Raw genomic sequence first — 22,928 nt, forward strand, 5'->3', positions numbered from 1 at the left:
TGATGATGACAAGAAGATGAATGGAGGAGCCACAGTGTTTCTTTTTTAGTATGTCTACATGACAAAGGAAAGGTAAGGAATGCCAGTTTAACGACACCTCAGCACATTTTTAACTATATGGCTGTTTGGTGTCTACAATACACTTATTTCAATATGTGATCTACTTAAGGAGAAAAAACAACAGTTGCCACCATATACGTTTCTCCCTCCAAAATGGCAGCTAGGGAACCTTCATAACCACTTTGCCATTGGCAATAACACATATACCACAGAGATACATGTATGTGTCTATCAGCCAAGAGAAATCAATCCTGTTTCAAACAGACAGAAAAAGATCTACCACTGACCTATATTCCACTTATTCCATCCCACATCAAAACCAAATTAATATAATCGACAAAATTAATTAAACTAATAAAGACCAATAGATATTTTTGGCATTTTTCTTTAAATATGGTGAAAAAAACACCAGATTTTTCTTTTGTAGATGTCAATGTAATGGCTTGATCTTAAACTTAACAATTCAAACAACAAAATTATGACCATGACTACAAACCAATGCGTAACTAATTCTAACTGAATGCATATTTTGGTAGTCTCATAATGCACAAAAACCCTGTGTGTAAGAGTTTCATGGGTGAAATTTTACTGAAACAGTGTTTAGATGTCATTTCAGATCAAAACTTGCTAAACTAATATAACACAAGCTAAGAATTACCAAAAGTTTACAGACCCTTAAAATTAACTAATCTGGGGCTGGACGTAGCCCAGTGGTAACGCACTCGCTTGATGTGCGGTCGGTTTAGGATTGATCCACGTGGGTGGCCCCATTGGGTTATTTCTCGTTCCAGCCAGTGCACCACGGCTGGTATATCAAAGGCTGTGGTATGTACTACCCTGTCTGTGAGATGGTGCATATAAAAGATCCCTTGTTGCTAACTGAAAAGAGTAGCCCATGAAGTGGCGACAGCGAGTTTCCTCTCTCTATATATGTGTGGTCCTTAACCATGTCTGACACCATATAATTGTAAATAAAATGTGTTGAGTGCGTCGTTAAATAAAACATTTCCTTCCTTAACTAATTTTGTTGAGTATATTAGAACCACTTCCTCAGTAACCTTGATGTTTAAAACACAAACAGGTGTCTTGTAGGTCTATCAATTTAGCTACAGTTTGCTGAATATAGTGAGACACTTTGTGGCAACTGCATCACTCTTTAGCAGAAGCCATTAAAAACAGAGTAACTTTAGTGTAAAAGATAAAATCACGTTAATGTATTTCTAATTTTATTCCCCCTCCACCACAGTTTTTCACCTGTTACATTTCTCAGAAGTAGCAAACCCATTAAAGACTGGACTGACTGAGTGACATAAACAAACATTGTGAATGGAAAACACATCAGAACAGTTGGTTACTTGTGTTGAATAAAGACCAAACCCGCCCACGTAAACATCTCATCTCAATTATTTACAAACTACCTGTAAGTTTAGAGTCTGTAGTAGATTTACTCAAAACTACCAAGTGGATTCTTCATCAATTACTAAAGACATATGCCAAGTCTAGACCTGTTGAGTATAGTTCAGTTGAAGGGAACAGATTTTGTTATTTAAATCAGACTTAAGTTTTCATTGAAATCATGCAAATGAAGACAAATTTACTTTCAGCCAAAATCGAGTTAGGGTTGCTATAGTACATGCATTGAATTTGTTTTCTGTCTTTTTTTTCAGGATTCCACCAGACAGCCATAGTAGGAAGGAAGGAAATGTTTTATTTAACAATGCACTCAACACATTTTATTTACGGTTATATGGCATCGGACATATGGTTAAGGACCACACAGATATATAGAGAGAGGAAACCTGCTGTCGCCACTTCATGGGCTACTCTTTTCAATTAGCAGCAACTGATCTTTTATATGCACCATCCCATAGACAGGATAGCACATACCACGGCCTTTGTTATACCAGTTGTGGTGCACTGGCTGGAGCGAGAAATAGCCATAGTAGGAGATCTACAGTATATCCAAAATGTACTTACATCGGTCTCATCAATATAGCGGATGTGGCCATTGTAGCCAGTTTCTGCCATGACAAACATCTGAGCAAGACTCGTCAGCTGAGGACCAACACTTTGCTGAAAAAAACAAAAAAAACTTATTTATAAACAAATACACAAAGATGAAAATGATAGACAAAATAAAATAATAATAATTAAAAACAGGAGATCTTTGCAAGGTCTTGAAATGTAAGAGGTTATTAATTATGAACTCTTCATCAAAGAATAAAAACAAAACAATTTTAAGGGGAACAATTTTGAAGTAGCTCTGAAATCCAGATTTATAAAAATATTCAAACATTTTTAATCTGTGTCTTGCTCTAGAGGTTAAGTGTTCACGAACATTTGTACTGGTTTTCATTATATTCCATCCAATTATATTCATTTAATGCTACAAATGCACAAAATGCCGTCTAGAGAGCAACCATGAGCATTCAGTTATCCTGAACATGCCTCTGTTTCAATACAGACTTTTCACTATATATACAATTATAACAGACTATCACTTTACAAAATTCATTTATTACATGTTTCTTTTGACATTAATTTTTTTTTCGACATTAATTTTTAGAAAGATAGATGACCCAACAGAAGGGATGGACAATCTAAACAATGTTATGTGAAATAAAATTAAAATGTGGAAAAAAAAGAGCAAAAACTGTCAGTTAAACAAAAAAAACCTAAATATTTGTGTATAGTCTCCTACTTGTGAAAATAACACCTGACTATACCTGATAATAGAAGTATTAACATTAACTTGTTGTACTGAAGATAATGAGAGAAATAAAACACCTGGCTTCAGACCAGTGTGTATGGTTCTGTATCCATACATTGACTTTCTTTCTGACCATGCAAATAGTGTATGTCAACTTGATGACGGCATGACTCTTGAGGCAAACTGTTACAACAACCTCAGACAACAGGACAAGTTGTACACTGACATGCGTGTATAACCATTGTTATCACATATCAAACACACAACATTGATTTGGTCACTGCTGGTGTTTGTAAAGGAAACTGTGTCCATTCACTGACTAATCAATTGTAGACCGAAATCGTAAGTGGCTAACTCATTAATATTGACTGGTACTCGGACAAGTGGGTACAAGGTTACTCATCACAAATATGTGTGAATGAAAAATATATTTACTTATTTAAAACAAATAAGTCTTTTCGATTCAAAGTTTAATACATGTTACAGTCAGCTTATAAAGCTGTGTAACAGAGAATCCAGAAGATATATCAATAAATGCATGACATGACCACAAGGTAAATTAAATAGATATACAAAAGCTCAAATCATTATTTTGTTTCCAGAATCACAATTCAGTAAATGGCTTTAAATAGCTTAAATGTTAATTACATAAAGGAATGTAAAATAAATGGTTTACATACCCAAAACATCATCAAAGTCCAAAGATTTCGTAAACAAATAAATTTAGCTTTCAAAACTTAAAATGACTTGAAATCTCCGATTTCAGGCCAAGATGTTTCCAAGACAAATGTTAAGCACTAAATAAAAAAACTAAATTGTTTTCTTTAGTTACTTTGTTAATTCTACAGTGGGTAAGTGCCAATCAGCAAATTACAAATTTGTCTGGTTGGTTTTGTGATTAGCGGAGGCTAATTAATGAAGAGTGCAATTAGGAGTTGAGCTTGACCTGTCAATTAAGAGAAAATTACATTTTAGTGTTGTAGGAATTAGTTTGTTTACACAGCTTTTGGCAGCATCAACTTTCTGGTCAGTAAGCATTATATACTCATCAAAAGAAATTAACAACCAAGAGATATTTTCAGCATTTTTCTTTAAAGAAAATATAGATTTTATGTTGTAAGATTTTGATGTTGTGGCATGTATTGAAACTTAATGATTTAAACAATAATTTTGTGTGAACAAAATGACAAGTAACGTTAGGGACCAACATGTAACAAATTCTGTCCAAATATCCAAAATGGTAGTTTTTATTAATGCACAAAAAAGCAACTGTGTGCAAGATTTTTGCATGTATTATGGGTCACATTTTACTGAAACAATACTTAGAAGTCATCAGTAATCAAAACTTGCTAAAAAAAAACAAGACTATAAAAGAATTACCAAAATGTTCACTGTCCTTTAATTAATTCTGTTGAGTATAGTGCAGTAATGTAGCCTTTACAGATCTAAGCATTCCTTAGATGCAAGCACTTGCAATGTGCACTTGTATTGCAGTGTCAATAGCACGTTTGTCCCTTTTAAGAATTCTAGTACGATTTGTCATATTGGGCATGTCATATACATGTATATCCTTTCATATATATCCAGGAACAAACTCTCTGGCAAACTCAGAAGCTGTGTCCATGGCAGGTGTGCTTGAACAGTTCTCTGATGGAAGCATGCCACAAATTACCCATACTCGCATATCCTTTTGGAAATTTTTTATTACAGTAATTCATTTAAACATTAAAATACCATTCTAAACCAAATGCTGTCAATTCCAGTAAAATGCACTAAGTGTAAGTGCATAAAAATCTGTGACCCATGCAGAACTAGATGTTAATCTGAAGGTAAGATTCATACATCAGATAGTGTCCTGCACTGACCAGAATGCAGAACCAGAGTTTCTTGGTGCAAGATGAAACAGTGATTAAGTATATTAAGTATTCAACAGAGAACCTTGTGAGAAAATAGCATACGGTGACAACACACAATGAAATAGTATTAAGACTGGACTTTGAAAGAAAATGTAACAAGGGCTCTTAATTATTAATGTTTTTCTTCTTTTTTCTTTTTGTTTCTTCTTCTTCGATCTTCTTCTTCTTCTCCTTCTTCTTCTCCTTCATCTTTCTTCTTCTTCTTCTTCTTCTTCTATTTTTAACCAAGCTTTACATACCGTACATGTAGTTAATCCACATGTTTTAATGTTTTTGTTTTTGTTTCTATGTTTAAGATTGAATAAACATAGTTTGTATTCTGAAAACTCTTCTTCAAAGACAAAGCTTCCAAAATTGTTTACATCATTGATTTTGGTCCCATTTAAATCCTCCAGTCACTGGGTTTATCATCACTGGAGAGATGGTACCTTGTCTACCAAAATCCCAACAAATTTACACAATTTGGAGAGCTGAAATGTCCTGAATTTCACAAGATTTGGGAGGTGATCCCATCAATCCATATCCTTACCCTACAGTATTTCAATACTGTTAACAATATCCAACTTTAGGAAATGTTAATGTGGGGGAGTGGGTTATTGGAGACACCAAAACAATTTGTTTATGCTTGCTAAATTAATAATAATCTGTTTGTGGTACAGTATTTAAAACAGCCCACCTCATCCAATAATTTCTGAAACAACTCAAGCTTAATGATTTTCTTTAGAATTGATACAGTGACAGTTTTCTTAGCTATTTTTGTTTTGTGTCTATGTGTGAGCAATTAACACTTTGTCAACACCTCAAACGATTGTTTTTTCACTTGTGCATTTTGGAACAACCATAAATCAAGCAAAGCATGATAATAATTATAATAAAGAAGTAAATCACAACAATCATAAACATGTAACAGAACACATGTTGCATCTGACATTCTGTTAAGCCGACTATTTGCTGGACTATTTGCTGCCGGCTTACAACTTCTCTTGTGTCTGCAGACCCAAGGTTTCATTGTTTATTGGGAGAGTTGACTATACATGTAGCCGACTGTAAAAAAAACATCAATCCCAGGCTTGCTTAATTGAGTTCTATGCCCAATTATTAAATTATGCAATGTTATGACCCATACCATTTGTCTCAAGAAGATATAGTGATGGTTCTGATGAACAAAATTAATAAGGGAAGTTCCAAATTTGATCACAAGGGGAGGGAGACACTGTAATGACAATTCCATGTATTCGAAGTCAATCACATCTTTCTCCCTATGCATACTCAGTACAAACAGATGTCATCATTTAAGGGGAGTTATCACACTCACTCCCCATCACTCTCATGAGACTAGTTCAAGGAAAGTGATTTTTAGCTCTCCTTAGCAAGTGAATTTATGTGGTATCCATATTCTAATATTATCACACTCACTCCCCATCACTCTCATGAGACTAGTTCAAGGAAAGTGATTTTTAGCTCTCCTTAGCAAGTGAATTTATGTGGTATCCATATTCTAATATTATCACACTCACTCCCCATCACTCTCATGAGACTAGTTCAAGGAAAGTGATTTTTAGCTCTCCTTAGCAAGTGAATTTATGTGGTATCCATATTCTAATATTATCACTCACTCCCCATCACTCTCATGAGACTAGTTCAAGGAAAGTGATTTTTAGCTCTCTTAGCAAGTGAATTTATGTGGTATCATATTCTAATATTATCACACTCACTCCCCATCACTCTCATGAGACTAGTTCAAGGAAAGTGATTTTTAGCTCTCCTTAGCAAGTGAATTTATGTGGTATCCATATTCTAATATTATCACACTCACTCCCCATCACTCTCATGAGACTAGTTCAAGGAAAGTGATTTTTAGCTCTCCTTAGCAAGTGAATTTATGTGGTATCCATATTCTAATATTATCACTCACTCCCCATCAATTCAAGGAAAGTGATTTTTATCTCCTTAGCAAGTGAATTTATGTGGTATCCATATTCTAATATTATCACACTCACTCCCCATCACTCTCATGAGACTAGTTCAAGGAAAGTGATTTTTAGCTCTCCTTAGCAAGTGAATTTATGTGGTATCCATATTCTAATATTATCACACTCACTCCCCATCACTCTCATGAGACTAGTTCAAGGAAAGTGATTTTTAGCTCTCCTTAGCAAGTGAATTTATGTGGTATCCATATTCTAATATTATCACTCACTCCCCATCACTCTCATGAGACTAGTTCAAGGAAAGTGATTTTTAGCTCTCCTTAGCAAGTGAATTTATGTGGTATCCATATTCTAATATTATCACACTCACTCCCCATCACTCTCATGAGACTAGTTCAAGGAAAGTGATTTTTAGCTCTCCTTAGCAAGTGAATTTATGTGGTATCCATATTCTAATATTATCACACTCACTCCCCATCACTCTCATGAGACTAGTTCAAGGAAAGTGATTTTTAGCTCTCCTTAGCAAGTGAATTTATGTGGTATCCATATTCTAATATTATAAATGGCTTCCCATAATCCAAGTTAAGGGAGCAATTAATCACTTCCCTCTAAGTTTTTCATGGCAACGTTGTATAAATAAAATTAAACTTTTGGGTATATTAAAACAAATTAAAATGTCTCTCCTCATGTTATTGGTTCTGGAAAAGCCCTCATTGTGTGTAGATACAGGTATATTATAAACAACCTTCCAGGCCTAGACAACAATCTAAGCTTTGCAAGCAGGAAATCAATAAAAGTTATTGATGTAATTATTGATTTCAGTTTATAAACAAAATCATATGTCAAATTCACAGAAAGAAACATTCAGATGCTGATATCAGCTATTTGAGAATAATACGAACCAGATGAAAGGTGGCACAAAAACAATATGTTTATGATTCTTGCACACTAAACTGAGACCAGTCGCAGAATGATGTAAACAGGTAGAACCTGCTCATGAATATAAATATCACAGAGAGCCATTAAATTGGAAATCTCTTATCTCGGCTGTAATCTAATAAATCCATTCAGGAAGAAACAGTCTGAAGATAATGGTTTCCAGACCCAGGTTGTAAACACCAGCCCTACCTGTAAACGTGGTTCTGTTTGTTCTGTGGACCATTCTAGCTCTTTGTAGCTCAGGTGGACAATTTCAGTTACATGGCATTATCTATTAGCTTAGAAATTAGGGCATTTACCAACAACATCAGTTAGTTCCGCAGTTACATGTAGGTCATTAACCCAACATCATCAATTGACTCACCAGTAAGATAATTAACCCAACATCATCAATTGGCTCACCAGTAAGATCATTTACCCAACATCATCAATTGGCTCAGCAGTAAGATAATTAACCCAACATCATCAATTGGCTCACCAGTAAGATCATTTACCCAACATCATCAATTGGCTCACCAGTAAGATCATTTACCCAACATCATCAATTGACTCACCAGTAAGATAATTAACCCAACATCATCAATTGGCTCACCAGTAAGATCATTTACCCAACATCATCAATTGGCTCAGCAGTAAGATAATTAACCCAACATCATCAATTGGCTCACCAGTAAGATCATTTACCCAACATCATCAATTGGCTCACCAGTAAGATCATTTACCCAACATCATCAATTGGCTCACCAGTAAGATCATTTACCTATAATCATCAATTGGCTCACCAGTAAGATCATTTACCCAACATCATCAATTGGCTCACCAGTAAGATCATTTACCTATAATCATCAATTGGCTCACCAGTAAGATCATTTACCTATAATCATCAATTGGCTCACCAGTAAGATCATTTACCCAACATCATCAATTGGCTCACCAGTAAGATCATTTACCCAACATCATCAATTGGCTCACCAGTAAGATCATTTACCTATAATCATCAATTGGCTCACCAGTAAGATCATTTACCTATAATCATCAATTGGCTCACCAGTAAGATCATTTACCTATAATCATCAATTGACTCACCAGTAAGATCATTTACCTATAATCATCAATTGGCTCACCAGTAAGATCATTTACCCAACATCATCAATTGGCTCACCAGTAAGATCATTTACCTATAATCATCAATTGGCTCACCAGTAAGATCATTTACCTATAATCATCAATTGGCTCACCAGTAAGATCATTTACCTATAATCATCAATTGACTCACCAGTAAGATCATTTACCTATAATCATCAATTGACTCACCAGTAAGATCATTTACCTATAATCATCAATTGGCTCACCAGTAAGATCATTTACCCAACATCATCAATTGGCTCAGCAGTAAGATCATTTACCTATAATCATCAATTGACTCACCAGTAAGATCATTTACCTATAATCATCAATTGGCTCACCAGTAAGATCATTTACCTATAATCATCAATTGGCTCACCAGTAAGATCATTTACCTATAATCATCAATTGACTCACCAGTAAGATCATTTACCTATAATCATCAATTGGCTCACCAGTAAGATCATTTACCTATAATCATCAATTGGCTCACCAGTAAGATCATTTACCTATAATCATCAATTGGCTCACCAGTAAGATCATTTACCCAACATCATCAATTGGCTCAGCAGTAAGATCATTTACCTATAATCATCAATTGGCTCACCAGTAAGATCATTTACCCAACATCATCAATTGGCTCACCAGTAAGATCATTTACCCAACATCATCAATTGGCTCAGCAGTAAGATCATTTACCTATAATCATCAATTGGCTCACCAGTAAGATCATTTACCTATAATCATCAATTGGCTCACCAGTAAGATCATTTACCTATAATCATCAATTGGCTCACCAGTAAGATCATTTACCCAACATCATCAATTGGCTCAGCAGTAAGATCATTTACCCAACATCATCAATTGGCTCAGCAGTGTGTCAAACTCTTTCCTTTATTTTTTGGCTTATTAATTTAAAATTTTAATTAAACTTATTTAAATGTACATTTTCCAAATCTTAACATAAAAACTCTTCCTACCTCCACATGGTGGTATCTGTATTTGGATGGTAGCCACATTTTGAATCCAGTCGTGTACAGACAAGCCAGCCAGCCAGCAAGAGAGAGAGAGAGAGTGCAGCTCACTGCATGCAGTACACACAGGGACAAATTCAAACCTGTAACTGCCACACAAGCTGTGGGCTGCTGTCTATATACAGTATGACCTCAGCCCGTGGTCTTCCTGGGCCTCCACTTACAGCTTGGGCTGGGATCATTGACAAAACTGCAGCACTTATCTGTCACATGTCTATCCGGTGCTAGGAAGTGTGAGCAACAGTTACAAAATTCCGATTCATCATCTTCATCTGAAGTTGTTATATCACCGGGAAGAGTTTGATTTCACTTTCATATTCAATTCTGGGTAAATCCAGAATTTGGGGAAAAGGGAAGGAATATAATTTAAATTGTTTGTCAAACAGAGGATACCATTTTGTTTTCACTTCTAGATACAAGTGACACATCAGGGGTATTTCCAAAACTTTTGGAAAGGATGGGGAATAGGTTTTAATTGCTAGAGGGTGAAAATGGACAGAAGTTCAAATTAAGTTTTAAACAAATGAAAGGAATGTTTAGTTTGTTTTATTATACTGTTAAGTATATAGCATACAGTAATTTTGTCATTTACAGTAACTGTCACATAGACAGCAAAAGTATTTCACATTTCCATAAACAGAACAATACAAACTTTTAGAAAGGATTTTGGATTAATATGAGTTTCTAATGGGCAAACATTGATTGAGTTCAAATATATTTTCAAATGAAAATGTTAAAATATAGTTTTCATGATCTACTCAAGATTTCCTTTTCAGAATTATGAAGAAATTCTAACTTCCAATCTAACTCTCAATGAATTTGAGTTGTTCACTTCAAAGCCCCCATTGATGTCTTATAGAATGCACAAAATAATTTATATAATAAAATTAATTCTCCCAATTTTTTCCTCCCATTTTGTTTTACAAATGTAGTTGTGCTTCTGTGTGTGTGTGTGTGCGTCTGTCTGTGTCTGTCTCTCTGTGTCTGTCTCTCTGTCTCTGTCTGTCTCTCTCTCTCTCTCTCTCTCTCAATCAAACATGGAAGTAAAAGAGGAAGACTTGTTTGTTTTGGAGTACCAAGTGATTTTAAAAAGTGCTGAATTATTTAGCACTTGACACAATGATACAGGAAATTAAAATAGTTATTTTGTTAAAGCGATAATTGGTTTAAACTCCCACACGTTACATACCGTAACTAATGTACTAATTCTTAGTGTTATTAACTGATGACAAGCTGCAGTGTCAAAAACTGAAGTGATTATCAACCAATCAAAACATAAGCTTGAGTAGTATATAATATGGTTAATTGAGGAAGCATTCTGTAAGATAACATTTGATTTTTTCCTGCATATTTCAGTAATAAAAATTTGAAAACAAAACAATTGTGAATTATTTCTTTCAAAGCAATATTGTGGTTCTTTTTCTCATCAACTGTTTAAATATTTATACATGTAATTTGATAAAATAAATAATTATATAATAAAATCAATAACCTATGAAATTATTCTAATTAACATTTATTTGTGTGCTTAAAAGTTAGTCATTAATAATGAATATACATGTATGTCATAATTTTAATTAACAAGTTATAAACACTAAAGAAATTTTAAAAATTACATTGTTAATTATTGGTCATTGTCTGTAAAGCATAAGGTAAAGTTCTACATTGGTGCATGGTTTAGAATTTTAAAAACTGACGGCATGAGAATACCAGTGATAAATGCTGGTAGATGGCAGTTTTAACATTTTATTTCTCTTTATTTTCATTCTTATATCCATTAATTTCGAGCATGCTGTCCTGGGTACACACCTCAGCTATATGGGCTCTATATACCAAGATGCAAATCCAGTATATACTAGCCTTAAGTGCAATGGCTTATCCACCACATTACCATGGTTGAGCCATTTGGTGAAATGATAGTAGATTGTGGGTTCAAATCCCATTACCAGCTCGAGCCTATATGAGTGCAGCTCAGTGGCAAGGTAAGGCTGTTAATATAAAACCATCTTCTTTGTCACTAATCTCTAAGCTGTGTCCTCCACAGACAGCCCAGATAACACGTTTGGACCTTAATGAGATATAAACACAAAACTAAAACTCACAGCTACTTACATGTCACACTGCCTAATTATTTAAAGTAACAGCAATGATTCTTTGAACCCTGTCATGGACAGCACTCTCTGGCAAAGTCAGATGATGTGCCCACGACAGGCATGCTTCAACAGTTCTCTGATGGAAGCATGCCAAAAATTACCCACACCCACATTCTTCAAGTTTAGGAACTTTTAAAATACAAGACAGAGCACATGCCATGTGTTTTGGTACACCAATCAGTTGGTCCTCTAGCTCCGTTAATTACCACAGCAAGATGATAACTGCTGTGCAAAGGTTTGTGGAAATATATTTACAATAAAGAAGAGAAAAAAGAAAATTGAAACATGATTTTTTTTTTTACATCCAGCAATACAAAATATACATGCAATATTTTGAGAGAAATAATGAAACGGAGGAAGGTGTGCAGAAACTTTTAAAATACAAATAAAGATAAATCATTTTACTTAATTTTTGAGGGTTTTACACACATACACACACACACACACACACACACACACATGTACGCATGCACGAACACACACTCAAACTCTATCCCCGTATAGAAGAACACGAAAACATACATACCAGGATATGAAAGAACAGCTCTTTCCATCAAGGCCACACACCACAATGAATAAATACCGTGTTACAAGAACTAGGCTCTAGCATTTCATGTAACTAGTTTATTATGACGGAACACTTCGAATCCACTTGAAGGAATTAACAAACAAGCAGAAAACACTTGGTGTGATTGGAAACCACAACTTGTACGTAAGTACTAGAGGAACTAACTCTAAACAAACAAGCTAATGTATTTCCTCCTTGGTTCGGTGATCCCCAGCGCATGATGAGACTTGAAAAACAAGTCAGCCTAACGTGGGTGGCTCATTGCGGGTAGTCTTTGGAAAGTGTTCCTCGCTTAGATTTATAGGTCTTGTAACCGGCATAGTAATGTGTGTTTTATCAAAGACTCGCAGTTTAATTTCTGTGTCATATAACCCGCATATTAATGAATTGAACGTCTTGTTCAATTACAAAAAGGAAAGAAAAGAATTTCCTGTGTAGTTTATACAATAAGCTAAACAATAGTTAGCAAATTTTCTTTTTCAGTTGTCAGGTATGTTTTAAGCTTGCTTTAATATATATATATATATACACACCTATGTTGTTTAAGTACTAATGGTTCATTAGAGAGTGCAAACTAAATGTATTAATTTCAACACTCAAATAATTGCCTTTCTTAGCAAAATATATTGTATTTCTAATTACTGAAACAATAGGTTTTTGCACAAAAAACCTCCATAAAGATATATGATATTACTGATAATTACATTTCTTATATATTGTGTTTCTGATAACTGAAACAATAGGTTTTAGCACAAAAAACCTCTATAAAGATATATGATATTACTGATTATCTGGGATGTACATAGCTTAAAATAAGTCAGGGCAGGTATGACCCTAAACATTATACCATTTTACTGTAACATTGGGAAAGTTATATAAGCAACATTTTTAAAATGTTAAATAAAAGCCAAAGAGGTGCATGATTACAAGTTTGAAGATGAGATGTAGAGATTTGTGATAGACCGTTACGTTACTGTTTTGACAATATTTAACTCTCTAAAGATAGGGATGATAAGTCTAAACAGCAGATGTGTATGACAGGCAATCGGACTTCTGTGAAAAAAACCACCCATCATAATTAGACAGCAGCAGCTTTCTTCAGCTGTCTCGGCTAACAGGAACAAATTGTGCACATATCTCAACAAACACAGATGCTAAATGCGTTTTTAACCATGATGCAATGCACAGGCTTTGACAAGGTACAGAATTACAGCCTGGAAACCATTGCCAGTTTAATGTTTCAGGTTTTACTGTAAACATTTCAAAGTTTTAGCTCATTTAAAAATTACATTACTGGTAAACAGTAACAGTTCCAGATCATTACTGTAAGCTATTAACAGTGTGAGTTAATTTATGATTTACTGTAAAAATGCAAAGTATAAGTTGAATTTTTTTTTTTTAAAGCAAATTTGTACAATCCTTGTTTATTTCAGATTAACATTTGGGTTTTTTTAATTATGAAAAATTTCTTAAGATGTTAATTACTTTTATAATTACATTTGTAATTACTGAATACATATTGCTATTTTAGGCGACACACACATGACAATTGATGAAAAAAATGCTTTTAAATAGCACAGAGGATTATTTACATGTCAACTGCTGTCTTTGATCAGTCTTTTACTTATATATATCAAAACCTATATTGTGTGTGGGGAAAATACACACAAAAGAATGAATGAATGAATGTTTATCAACTTCCCAGTACAAAAATACATATTGGCTATTGGGTGTCAAACAAAGGTGAGAATATGAATAGGATAAAATCACACACACAAAAGAATTTAGTTCTGTTACAAAACAGTGGAGTTTTCACTTTATTTAAAAGTGATGAGATATTATAAAGTATTTTTCCTTTCAAAATTGCTGGTAATATGCATATAGTTATTCAGCACTATTATATAAAATTAAAATTTTAAATGTGAAAACTAAAAGCATTCTTAAAGCATGTATATATAAAAAAAATAAAAAAAATAAAAACCCAGCCCTTTTTAAGCTAGGGAACATTTTGTTCAATATCATGCCACAATTCACTACACAAATTTCAGAAATCACTACACAATTCTAAAATGTTTGCTCCTCAATTTTTAACTGATCACCAACTGATCAAAATTTAAAAAACAAAATATTCTCTGAAAGCATATTAAAAAAAAACCTCACGTACCGTGTCCCAACTGAACTGAATATCCTTTAAGATCTGCAAGTGATCCCAATGTATTCACAAACACCGATAAACTTTTCAACAGAACTCACAGCACATAAACATTCATCCAGTTGAGATAAGAAATAGTCTGAAATAGTTACAAGTGCCACCAGGCTCCTTACCAGGTCAGATGCCTATTGTCTGTGCTGTTGTCAACAACAAACATTGGCCTGCCATCAAATACCTGGCGGGTGACCCATCCCACTACCTTCCGACCACCTCATCTTGTTTACAGGTACAACATAACACAAGGGTAACAGCTGTCAGTTGAAACCGGGGGAATCTATCTCAAGAAACCAGTGCAAAGACAGACAAACCACTCAGAATTAACACAGCATACCACACAGCCAAGGACAGCAAATTATGAAAAGCTAAGATCCATGATTTTTTTTTCTAATACATAATTTATATGATATTTATATGAAAGCATTGTAAATAGAATTTCTTATTCACAAACTGACCTGTATCATGTAGCCACTAGTTTTAAAGGACCACTGTCTGATAAGAGGTTGAGTGGTTAACTTAAAGTTTGTTTTATTTAACAACTGCACTAAAGCACACTGATTTATTATCATTGGCTGTTGGATGTCAAACATTTGGTAAAATCATTCTGACAGTTTACGTTTTTAGAGGACACCTGTTACATTTTCCCATTAATAACCAGGGATCTTTTATACGCATTTTCCTACAGATAGGATAGTACATACCATGGTCTTTGATATATTTGGGACTGGAAAAAAACAAGGGGTCTGCTGAGGTTTGATCCTAGGACCCAAGCACCTTTGGTGAGCATTCTACCAACTGAGTTTTAATCCCACACACTGCTAAAGTGCTTATACACATGCTTAAAGGTGGGTTTTTAACTTTCGAAAAACTGTCCATCTAATACATATAAGTCACTGGCATGTACCCCCCACTTTTCAGATATTTTGCTTTATATTTGCTTTATAATAATGTAATAATAGTACGCTCGTGTATAATGACATTTAAATACATTGTAATTATAATTTTAAAATATAAACTGACCTATATTAAGCAGTCACCTGTCTTAAAAGTAAAGTCTGATGTTTTCTTAAGTGGTTGCTGAACACACATACATGGAATGGGAATTCTTTTAATGTGCCCATATCCAAAAATAGGTTCAGGCACGCCCATCCTGGATCTGACCTCTAAAATCACCAGGGGGCAATTCTGGGATGGGAGGGGAACACATATATATGTACCTGTATATATTTGACAGTATACTGTTATATATTTGAGAGAGGACAAAAATTAGAATAAGATTAAACATGAAAGTAGTAGAAGTGCTGCTAGACAATTAGTCGGCCCTTGGGTGTTTTCTTCTTTTTCCCTGTGATGATGGAATTATAATAAGATTAAATGGGCAAGTATTACTACATTCCTATATCACTGCAGAGCCATCAAGTGATAGAACTTCCCCCTAAACTGATTAATCTTGTAGAGACGAAAGTTATAGATCTCAGAGGCTGTGTTCGACTATCTACAACATGACAGTATGGACGTTAAATCAGACCCCTAGGAGCAAAATCAATAGCTGGCTGGTGATTGGTACGTTCCTGATATATGCTATATGGCTGGTGGAATATGATTGTATCTGTTGACCACATATGAGGTCACTGATCTATCATCTTGGTTAATATAGTCATTTTCATCATCACGTTTAAACATCTTTAAAGTTATTTTTGTATTACTTGGTGCACCATGCAACAGCATGAATGCATTTTAGCTGCTATTTATTTTTTAGTTGCTTAGTACTAATAAAAAATGTTTTATGTCATAATAAATGTCTGCTAATATAATATTTACTGTAAGAAGGTCTAAGAATGTGCCAGAAATTATATTTCTGCCACACAAGTTACTATTTTTTAGTTAACAGAAAGTTGTCTTTTATGTGCACCTTTTAACAAGAACATTGAATATATGTGCTAAATAAATATTCCTTTCTTTTCTTTAAGAAAATAATCTTTGCTATAGGTATTTGGTTGGGGTTTTTTTAAATATTAAAAACTAACAAAAAGAAGAAGCAAGATAGATAGGGAGAGAGAGAGAGAGAGAGAGAGAGAGAGAGAGAGAGAGAGAGAGAGAGAGGAGAGAGAGAGAGAGAGAGAGAGAGAGAGAGAGAGAGAGAGAGAGAGAGAGAGAGAGAGAGAGAGAGAGAGAGAGAGAGAGAGAGACAGACACACACAGAGACACACAGAGAGACAGAAAGAGGGAGAGAGAGACACACACACAGAAAGAAAAAAAAGATAAGAAAGAGAGAGACAAACAGCGAGAGAAAACTATATGACTTTTGAAAAGAAAAAAATAATAATTATAAAGTGTAGGCATTAGTTTTCTACAAGTTGGTCAGGTTACAGGAAACTTTTCTTTTTTTTTAAGTTTGGCTCAGTTATATTTGTTTAATGTATATTTTTGGAAACTATAACAGTTGGCATCGATTGTGAATTCCACCAAGGATTTTCACCTTTCCGCTGTCAGTATTCTACGAGTGTGTAGAATTTGTCAAAACCAGTTCAGTTTGATCAACAAGTAATTATGAAAACTCAGTGTGTACCACTTAAACCATGTGAATCTGACAACTGATTGTTTTTAATACAGTACAAGACAAGACTTTTAAAGCAATTACTAGCAGCAGATTTAAAAAGAACCCCTTGACACTCTTCCAAATTTTTTTCACAGACTGGAAAATATGTACATTTAAAAAAATCATTAGCAACTACAATTTCACTAAAGTAAGCTGCCAGTGTGGTTTTCCTAAGAGGGCTAAAAATGTGAACGATTATTAGGAATATATATATTTTTTAAAACGGCTTGTCAGTTTTTTAAATTTGGTAGGATTAATATACATGGTAAATGTGATATATAGGTTTTTCTTTGCTGAAGCTCTTTAACACACATTCAGGGTAGAAAGAAGAGGCAATTTCAAAAAACTTTTTTTTTAAATTTAAAACTGGGTACATAAAACAAATTATTAAATTTTGTTCATAAGGTATTGAGGAACAATGTTAACACCCTTTATTCAACCTGCAGAAAATACTCACATGCTTCCATCAAAAAACTTTTTAATGCATGGCTGTCATGGGCACAACATCTGGCTTTGCCAGAGCGTTCTGCCTATGACAGGATAAGATAATTTATAATGCCAAAAATTGCTTTTGCCTTGGTCTCCATGTTTGATTAAAATAATGGCATATATTCCATTTCATCTGCAAAACAATCTGCATTAATGATGTCAGTTAAAATACCTATTAACTTGAGATTCTGACATAAAACATATATTATCTTCAAACTAGGAATATCATTTTCACAACAGGATTATTATGAAACAAAAATGTACAACTCAAAGGAATGGCAGCTATTTTCTTCTCTGGTTTTAATTACTTTCTGGAGTAAAGCCAAAGTTGAGTAATTATCCAGAAGGAATGCAATTTCACGCTGTCAGCAGTAATGGTTTAAAGATGAGCACCCCAGGTGTTACAGAATCTGCAGTAATCCTGATTGTTTGGGAATACTGTGTTAATTTGAGAAGGGAGTTTGAAGGAGATAAACACATCTTTACTCAACAGGACTAAACAGTCTTGATGGGGTTAATTACAACACTGTGTACACATTGTGTAATTCATAATAGGCTGCTTAACAATAACATATTGTGACTAAACAGTTCATTTGGGACCCCTCAAGCATGGCAAGGCAGTTAACCCCCCAAGCATGGCAAGGCAGTTAACCCCTTTTAGCACTTGAACCTTCACACAAGACTGTTATTCAGCCATTTGTGACAAGAACACAAAGTCAATATTGGTTTTTGTTTGTTTGTTTTTCTATTCTATACTAATGTAAGATACTATGCAAATATAAATTCTCAAAATAAACACATTTTTTTAAGAATTAAAAAGTTATTTATATCCTTTGATATTTTAATTTTTTGTTAAGTTTTTAAGAATGTTTATTAATTTATTTCTTTTTCATACATCCAGTTTATATTGAAGCATTTACAACATTGTATAAATTTGCTACATGGAGGTGTGTACTGAAGAACATATGAGAGAAAATTAAAAATGACTGCAGGTTGAATATGGGCCAAAAGCCTAAATAAAAAAATTATTGACTGGGAAAAAATCAAATAAAACTCCAGACTAACCTGCAAGTTATACATACCTCAGCTAGTCATTTCAATTTCTAAACCAACATCAAACCAATACAAACCGCAGACATCTATACCAATCTATACTAACCTCAGTGCTGTGAAAACTAACCTCAGTGCTGTGAAAACTAACCTCAGTGCTGTGAAAACTAACCTCAGTGCTGTGAAAACTAACCTCAGTGCACTAAGGCATCAAATTCCAAATCCACTACTGAAGTATTATCATAGATTCCTAGTAGTTTGCTGCCACAAGCACTAAAGTTATTTTTGTTTTCTGCTGTTCATTTTATTTGAAATATTGTTGCTTCAGTAATAAGTTATGGACTTTGAAAAGGCGTTATCATACCGCCATGTTTACAAACAATAGTTGTTTTGTAGATAGTATATGTCTACACAGACAGACTACAAGTCAGTCTTTGTGTGATAAATCACACAGGAAATTAAGCCCATGTCTTAACCACAATACCACCGAGACTGAATGAAAAGGTCTCTAATATTGGCCAAATGTTGTCCCAATTTTTATATGGTGACCATGTGTATTAAAAATGGCCAACACTCAAATGGTGACCCATGTGTACTGAAAATGTGCAACACTCAAATGGTCACTCATGTGTATTGAAAATGACCAACATTCAAATGAGCACTCATGTGTACTGAAAATGTGCAACACTCAAAGGTGACCCATATCTAAAAAAAAAAGGCCAACACTCACTGAGAAGTTGCACAAGAACAAATCTAGGCCCTGGTTTTTAATGACTATGCTTTACAGTCAGTATCCACACAAGTCTGAGTCGAGAGTGCTTCTAGTGAATGCTTTACGGTATTAATGACCGCTCTTAGCCAGGACACTTGATGGTTTCCTGTGGATGTAATTTTCTCTCATCACTGCTACATTGACCACACAGTGACACACTTGTCACAGGAAGTCTACAAGTCACCTTCAGGAGCTCCACCACAGTGCACCGGCCACCGGGGTTTAGTCAATAACATCAGTCGGGGCTTAGTCAATACCATCGCAGCATATATGGTGCACTGAGTTTAGTGAATCAATGGATCATTCACAACAGACACAATCTAACACCATCCCTTTCATGCTGGTTAAGTATAAGTGTTGAACATTTCTTTTTAATGTCATTAAGCTGATTTTAGGAGTATTCTATTTCAAAATAAATAACAAACGTAGTGAACATAACACATTTATTTCATGTTTGCTACATTATAGGCCTCCTACATGGTTTAATTTAATTATTTTTTACTTTCAGATTGATCATTATATATTTAAATGTTTAGTGTTTGTTTATATTTATGGACTGGTGTATACTGATTAAAATATGGCATGTAACAGCTTTACTTATGAAGTATATGGGCCAAACATTAATTAAACTTTATTGAATGTGTAAGCATTCCACATAAGGAACTGGATGCAAGATATGCATGTGTATAAAGTTCACATAAAATTAATAGTTTTTATAAAAAAAAAAAAAAAAAAAAAAAAAAGGTTAGTTCAACATTTAACTTGTTACTAACTAAACAAAGCATTTTTATTTTGACTTCTGCAACTTGCAATAAAAACACTTGACATTACTGACTGTTTGAAATCTTTTATGTCATAAAAATGTTTATGCTGTTTCAAATGTGGAATGTTTACATGGAATAAAGTTTATCTTATTTTAAAATAAAGTATATTTGTGCTTGCTACAATTAAACTGCATGTAAAAAATTATTTGAAAAATTCATTTTCAAAATGTGATCATACATTAACATTTTGCAGTTAGCAGTGACAGTATACTAAAAATTACGACAACAGAGTTTCATTTAAAACACAATCTATACCCATTGAAGAGGATCTTAAAACTGTGCTTCATGTAATATATGCTACATAATGTTACAGCAAAACCATATTTTTCTCATAATGACGTAAATAATATATCACATTATGGAGATGAAATCTTCGTGTACACCTAGTAGCCGACAATATCTGGTAGCCACACCACACAAAGCAACCACAGAGGATGACATCTCCACAAATCATGATATCTATAATTACAGAGAACATACAAGAAAAATGTAGGCAGTTTGTGGCGCCATTCCCCAAACACCTCGACCAACAACTGTCAACTGCCGCCATTTCTCTGATAAAGTCTGTTTTGCTATGAGAGAATCAATTATTGTTAGTTTATGTTACCAGAGTGTATCCCGTGTGGAGGTGCCACAGGGGTTATCTTGGTTACACATGCTTTAAAAAAAATTCCCAAAACAGCCGACAAAAATATGAGCCAACTAAATTATCAAGCAGCAGCATACAAAATGATAAAAGAAATTTATTTTGAGAAAAACAAATATTGTGATGTTTTCATTCTGTAAACTCTGTTATGGAATATGCCTACTTTAACTTAAACTGTAATCAGTATATTTATTTTCAACCAAAAAACTTTTTTTTAAATTTTGTACTGGAAACCCTGAAATATATGTATGTTTAAAATGCAAGCTGCAAGCAGAAAGCAGAAAAGAAGCCAGTAAAGGCTGCTGTGGTCAAAAGTTCAGTCTTGTATCTTACTGTTATTAGGCTATTTGGTGTTGAAGGTTTTTCTTTGGTATCTTTGTCTATACATGCCTTAAATCAATTAATAACATATGACAGCTAATTATGGTTAATCCTTTGCTGGAACATAATGCGATGTGAAACCATTGAAAATTCCTATTCTTGTCAAATGTGAATAATACTGTTAACTTAATGAATAAATCAATCAACCAATGAATTGATGAATGAATCAATCAATCAATCAATAAATGAATTAATGAATGAACAAAAAATAAATAAATGAATGAATGAATGAATGAATGAATGAATGAATGAATGAATGAATGAATGAATGAATGAATGAATGAATGAATGAATGGAAGTTAACAACATCACAGTGCAAAAAAATACATAAGCTACAGGGTGTGAAACAAGTATAAATTTAAAAATGAAAACTTTTTAAAATTCATATACTAATGAATTAAACACATAAAAACCTGAAACTTTTATTCTAAATATCTACTTCTAAAGACAGTGAGGCAGCCACAGAATAATAACATCAAAAAGACAATAATGGGTTATCTGTTGGGACTTGGACAACTCATTAAATGGCCGCCACAAAAGATAAGAACATTACAAACACAAACAGCAGTACCCAGTAGATTGGTTTGGACTTGGACAACTCATTAAATGGCCGCCACATAAGATAAGAACATTTAAAAAAACCCACAGCAGAATGCCAGTAGAGATCTGTTTGGTCTTGGACAACTCATTAAAAATGGCTGCCATGTTAAACTGGTAGACATAACATATATCTTTATAACAGTATATCTTATTTTGACAGTATCTTAAATTATTACAACAGGCGCTGTAATCAGCCTACAACCAAAACAGAGTTATATATCAGTGGTATGTTAATAGATAGCATGGTTTACAACACAAATAAGTCCGTTTTTACATAAACAGACAGTGCAATTCAAAACACACATTAACACATTCTCCAAATGAAAGCACAAACATATCAGTTGTACAAAGCAGGCATATCTCACTGTGATCTCAACAACAAACACCAGAACCTACAATAAACCTCTGTTTTCAAGGGTTTTTAATAAATTGTGTTTCTGTTGGAATGAACAATATGGGTCTGTCATGTGCTCAATAATTAACTGTTTGTTGTTTGATGCATTACAAGTGATAGTATTAATAACTGGCAGACATTTTCAATTTGGCAAGTCCTAGCAAGATTATAACAGAAAAAAGGAATGTTTGTTCAGTAACAACAATACTACATTGTTTATTGTTAACAAATCATAACCTATTAGGCATCAAACATATGGTGACTGCACGTGTCCAGAGTTAGAGAGCAATCAAATGCTGCCATTTAGGCATAATAATATAAATTTATACTAGATTTTCATTCAATATGTTTTCCAAAATGGAGGTGGTGATGGAATTTTATTTTTATTTAATATTTTCAAAACATTAGAAATACCACACATCAACCATCCATCATGGATAAAAAATCTAGCATTTATTTTATTATGGCCTTATATAGTTTACACTTTTGTATTAGCATGCATATCTTCCTACACATAGAGGACAT

The 22,928-nt window shown here is 33.8% G+C and overlaps 1 protein-coding gene across 2 annotated transcripts in view; it reads right to left on the reverse strand.

Annotated features, from left to right (window-relative positions):
* The window catches only part of LOC121378265 (ras-GEF domain-containing family member 1B-like), a 150,794-nt gene that overhangs the window by 15,897 nt on the left and 111,969 nt on the right, over window positions 1-22,928 (reverse strand). For both annotated transcript variants that reach the window (XM_041506345.1, XM_041506346.1), the window contains one exon: window positions 2,038-2,133. In XM_041506345.1, the coding sequence (XP_041362279.1) occupies window positions 2,038-2,133 (96 nt within the window). The remainder of the gene's footprint in view (window positions 1-2,037; window positions 2,134-22,928) is intronic.

The sequence above is a fragment of the Gigantopelta aegis genome, chromosome 8 (assembly GCF_016097555.1).
Source record: "Gigantopelta aegis isolate Gae_Host chromosome 8, Gae_host_genome, whole genome shotgun sequence".
NCBI classification, from domain to species: Eukaryota; Metazoa; Mollusca; class Gastropoda; order Neomphalida; family Peltospiridae; genus Gigantopelta; species Gigantopelta aegis.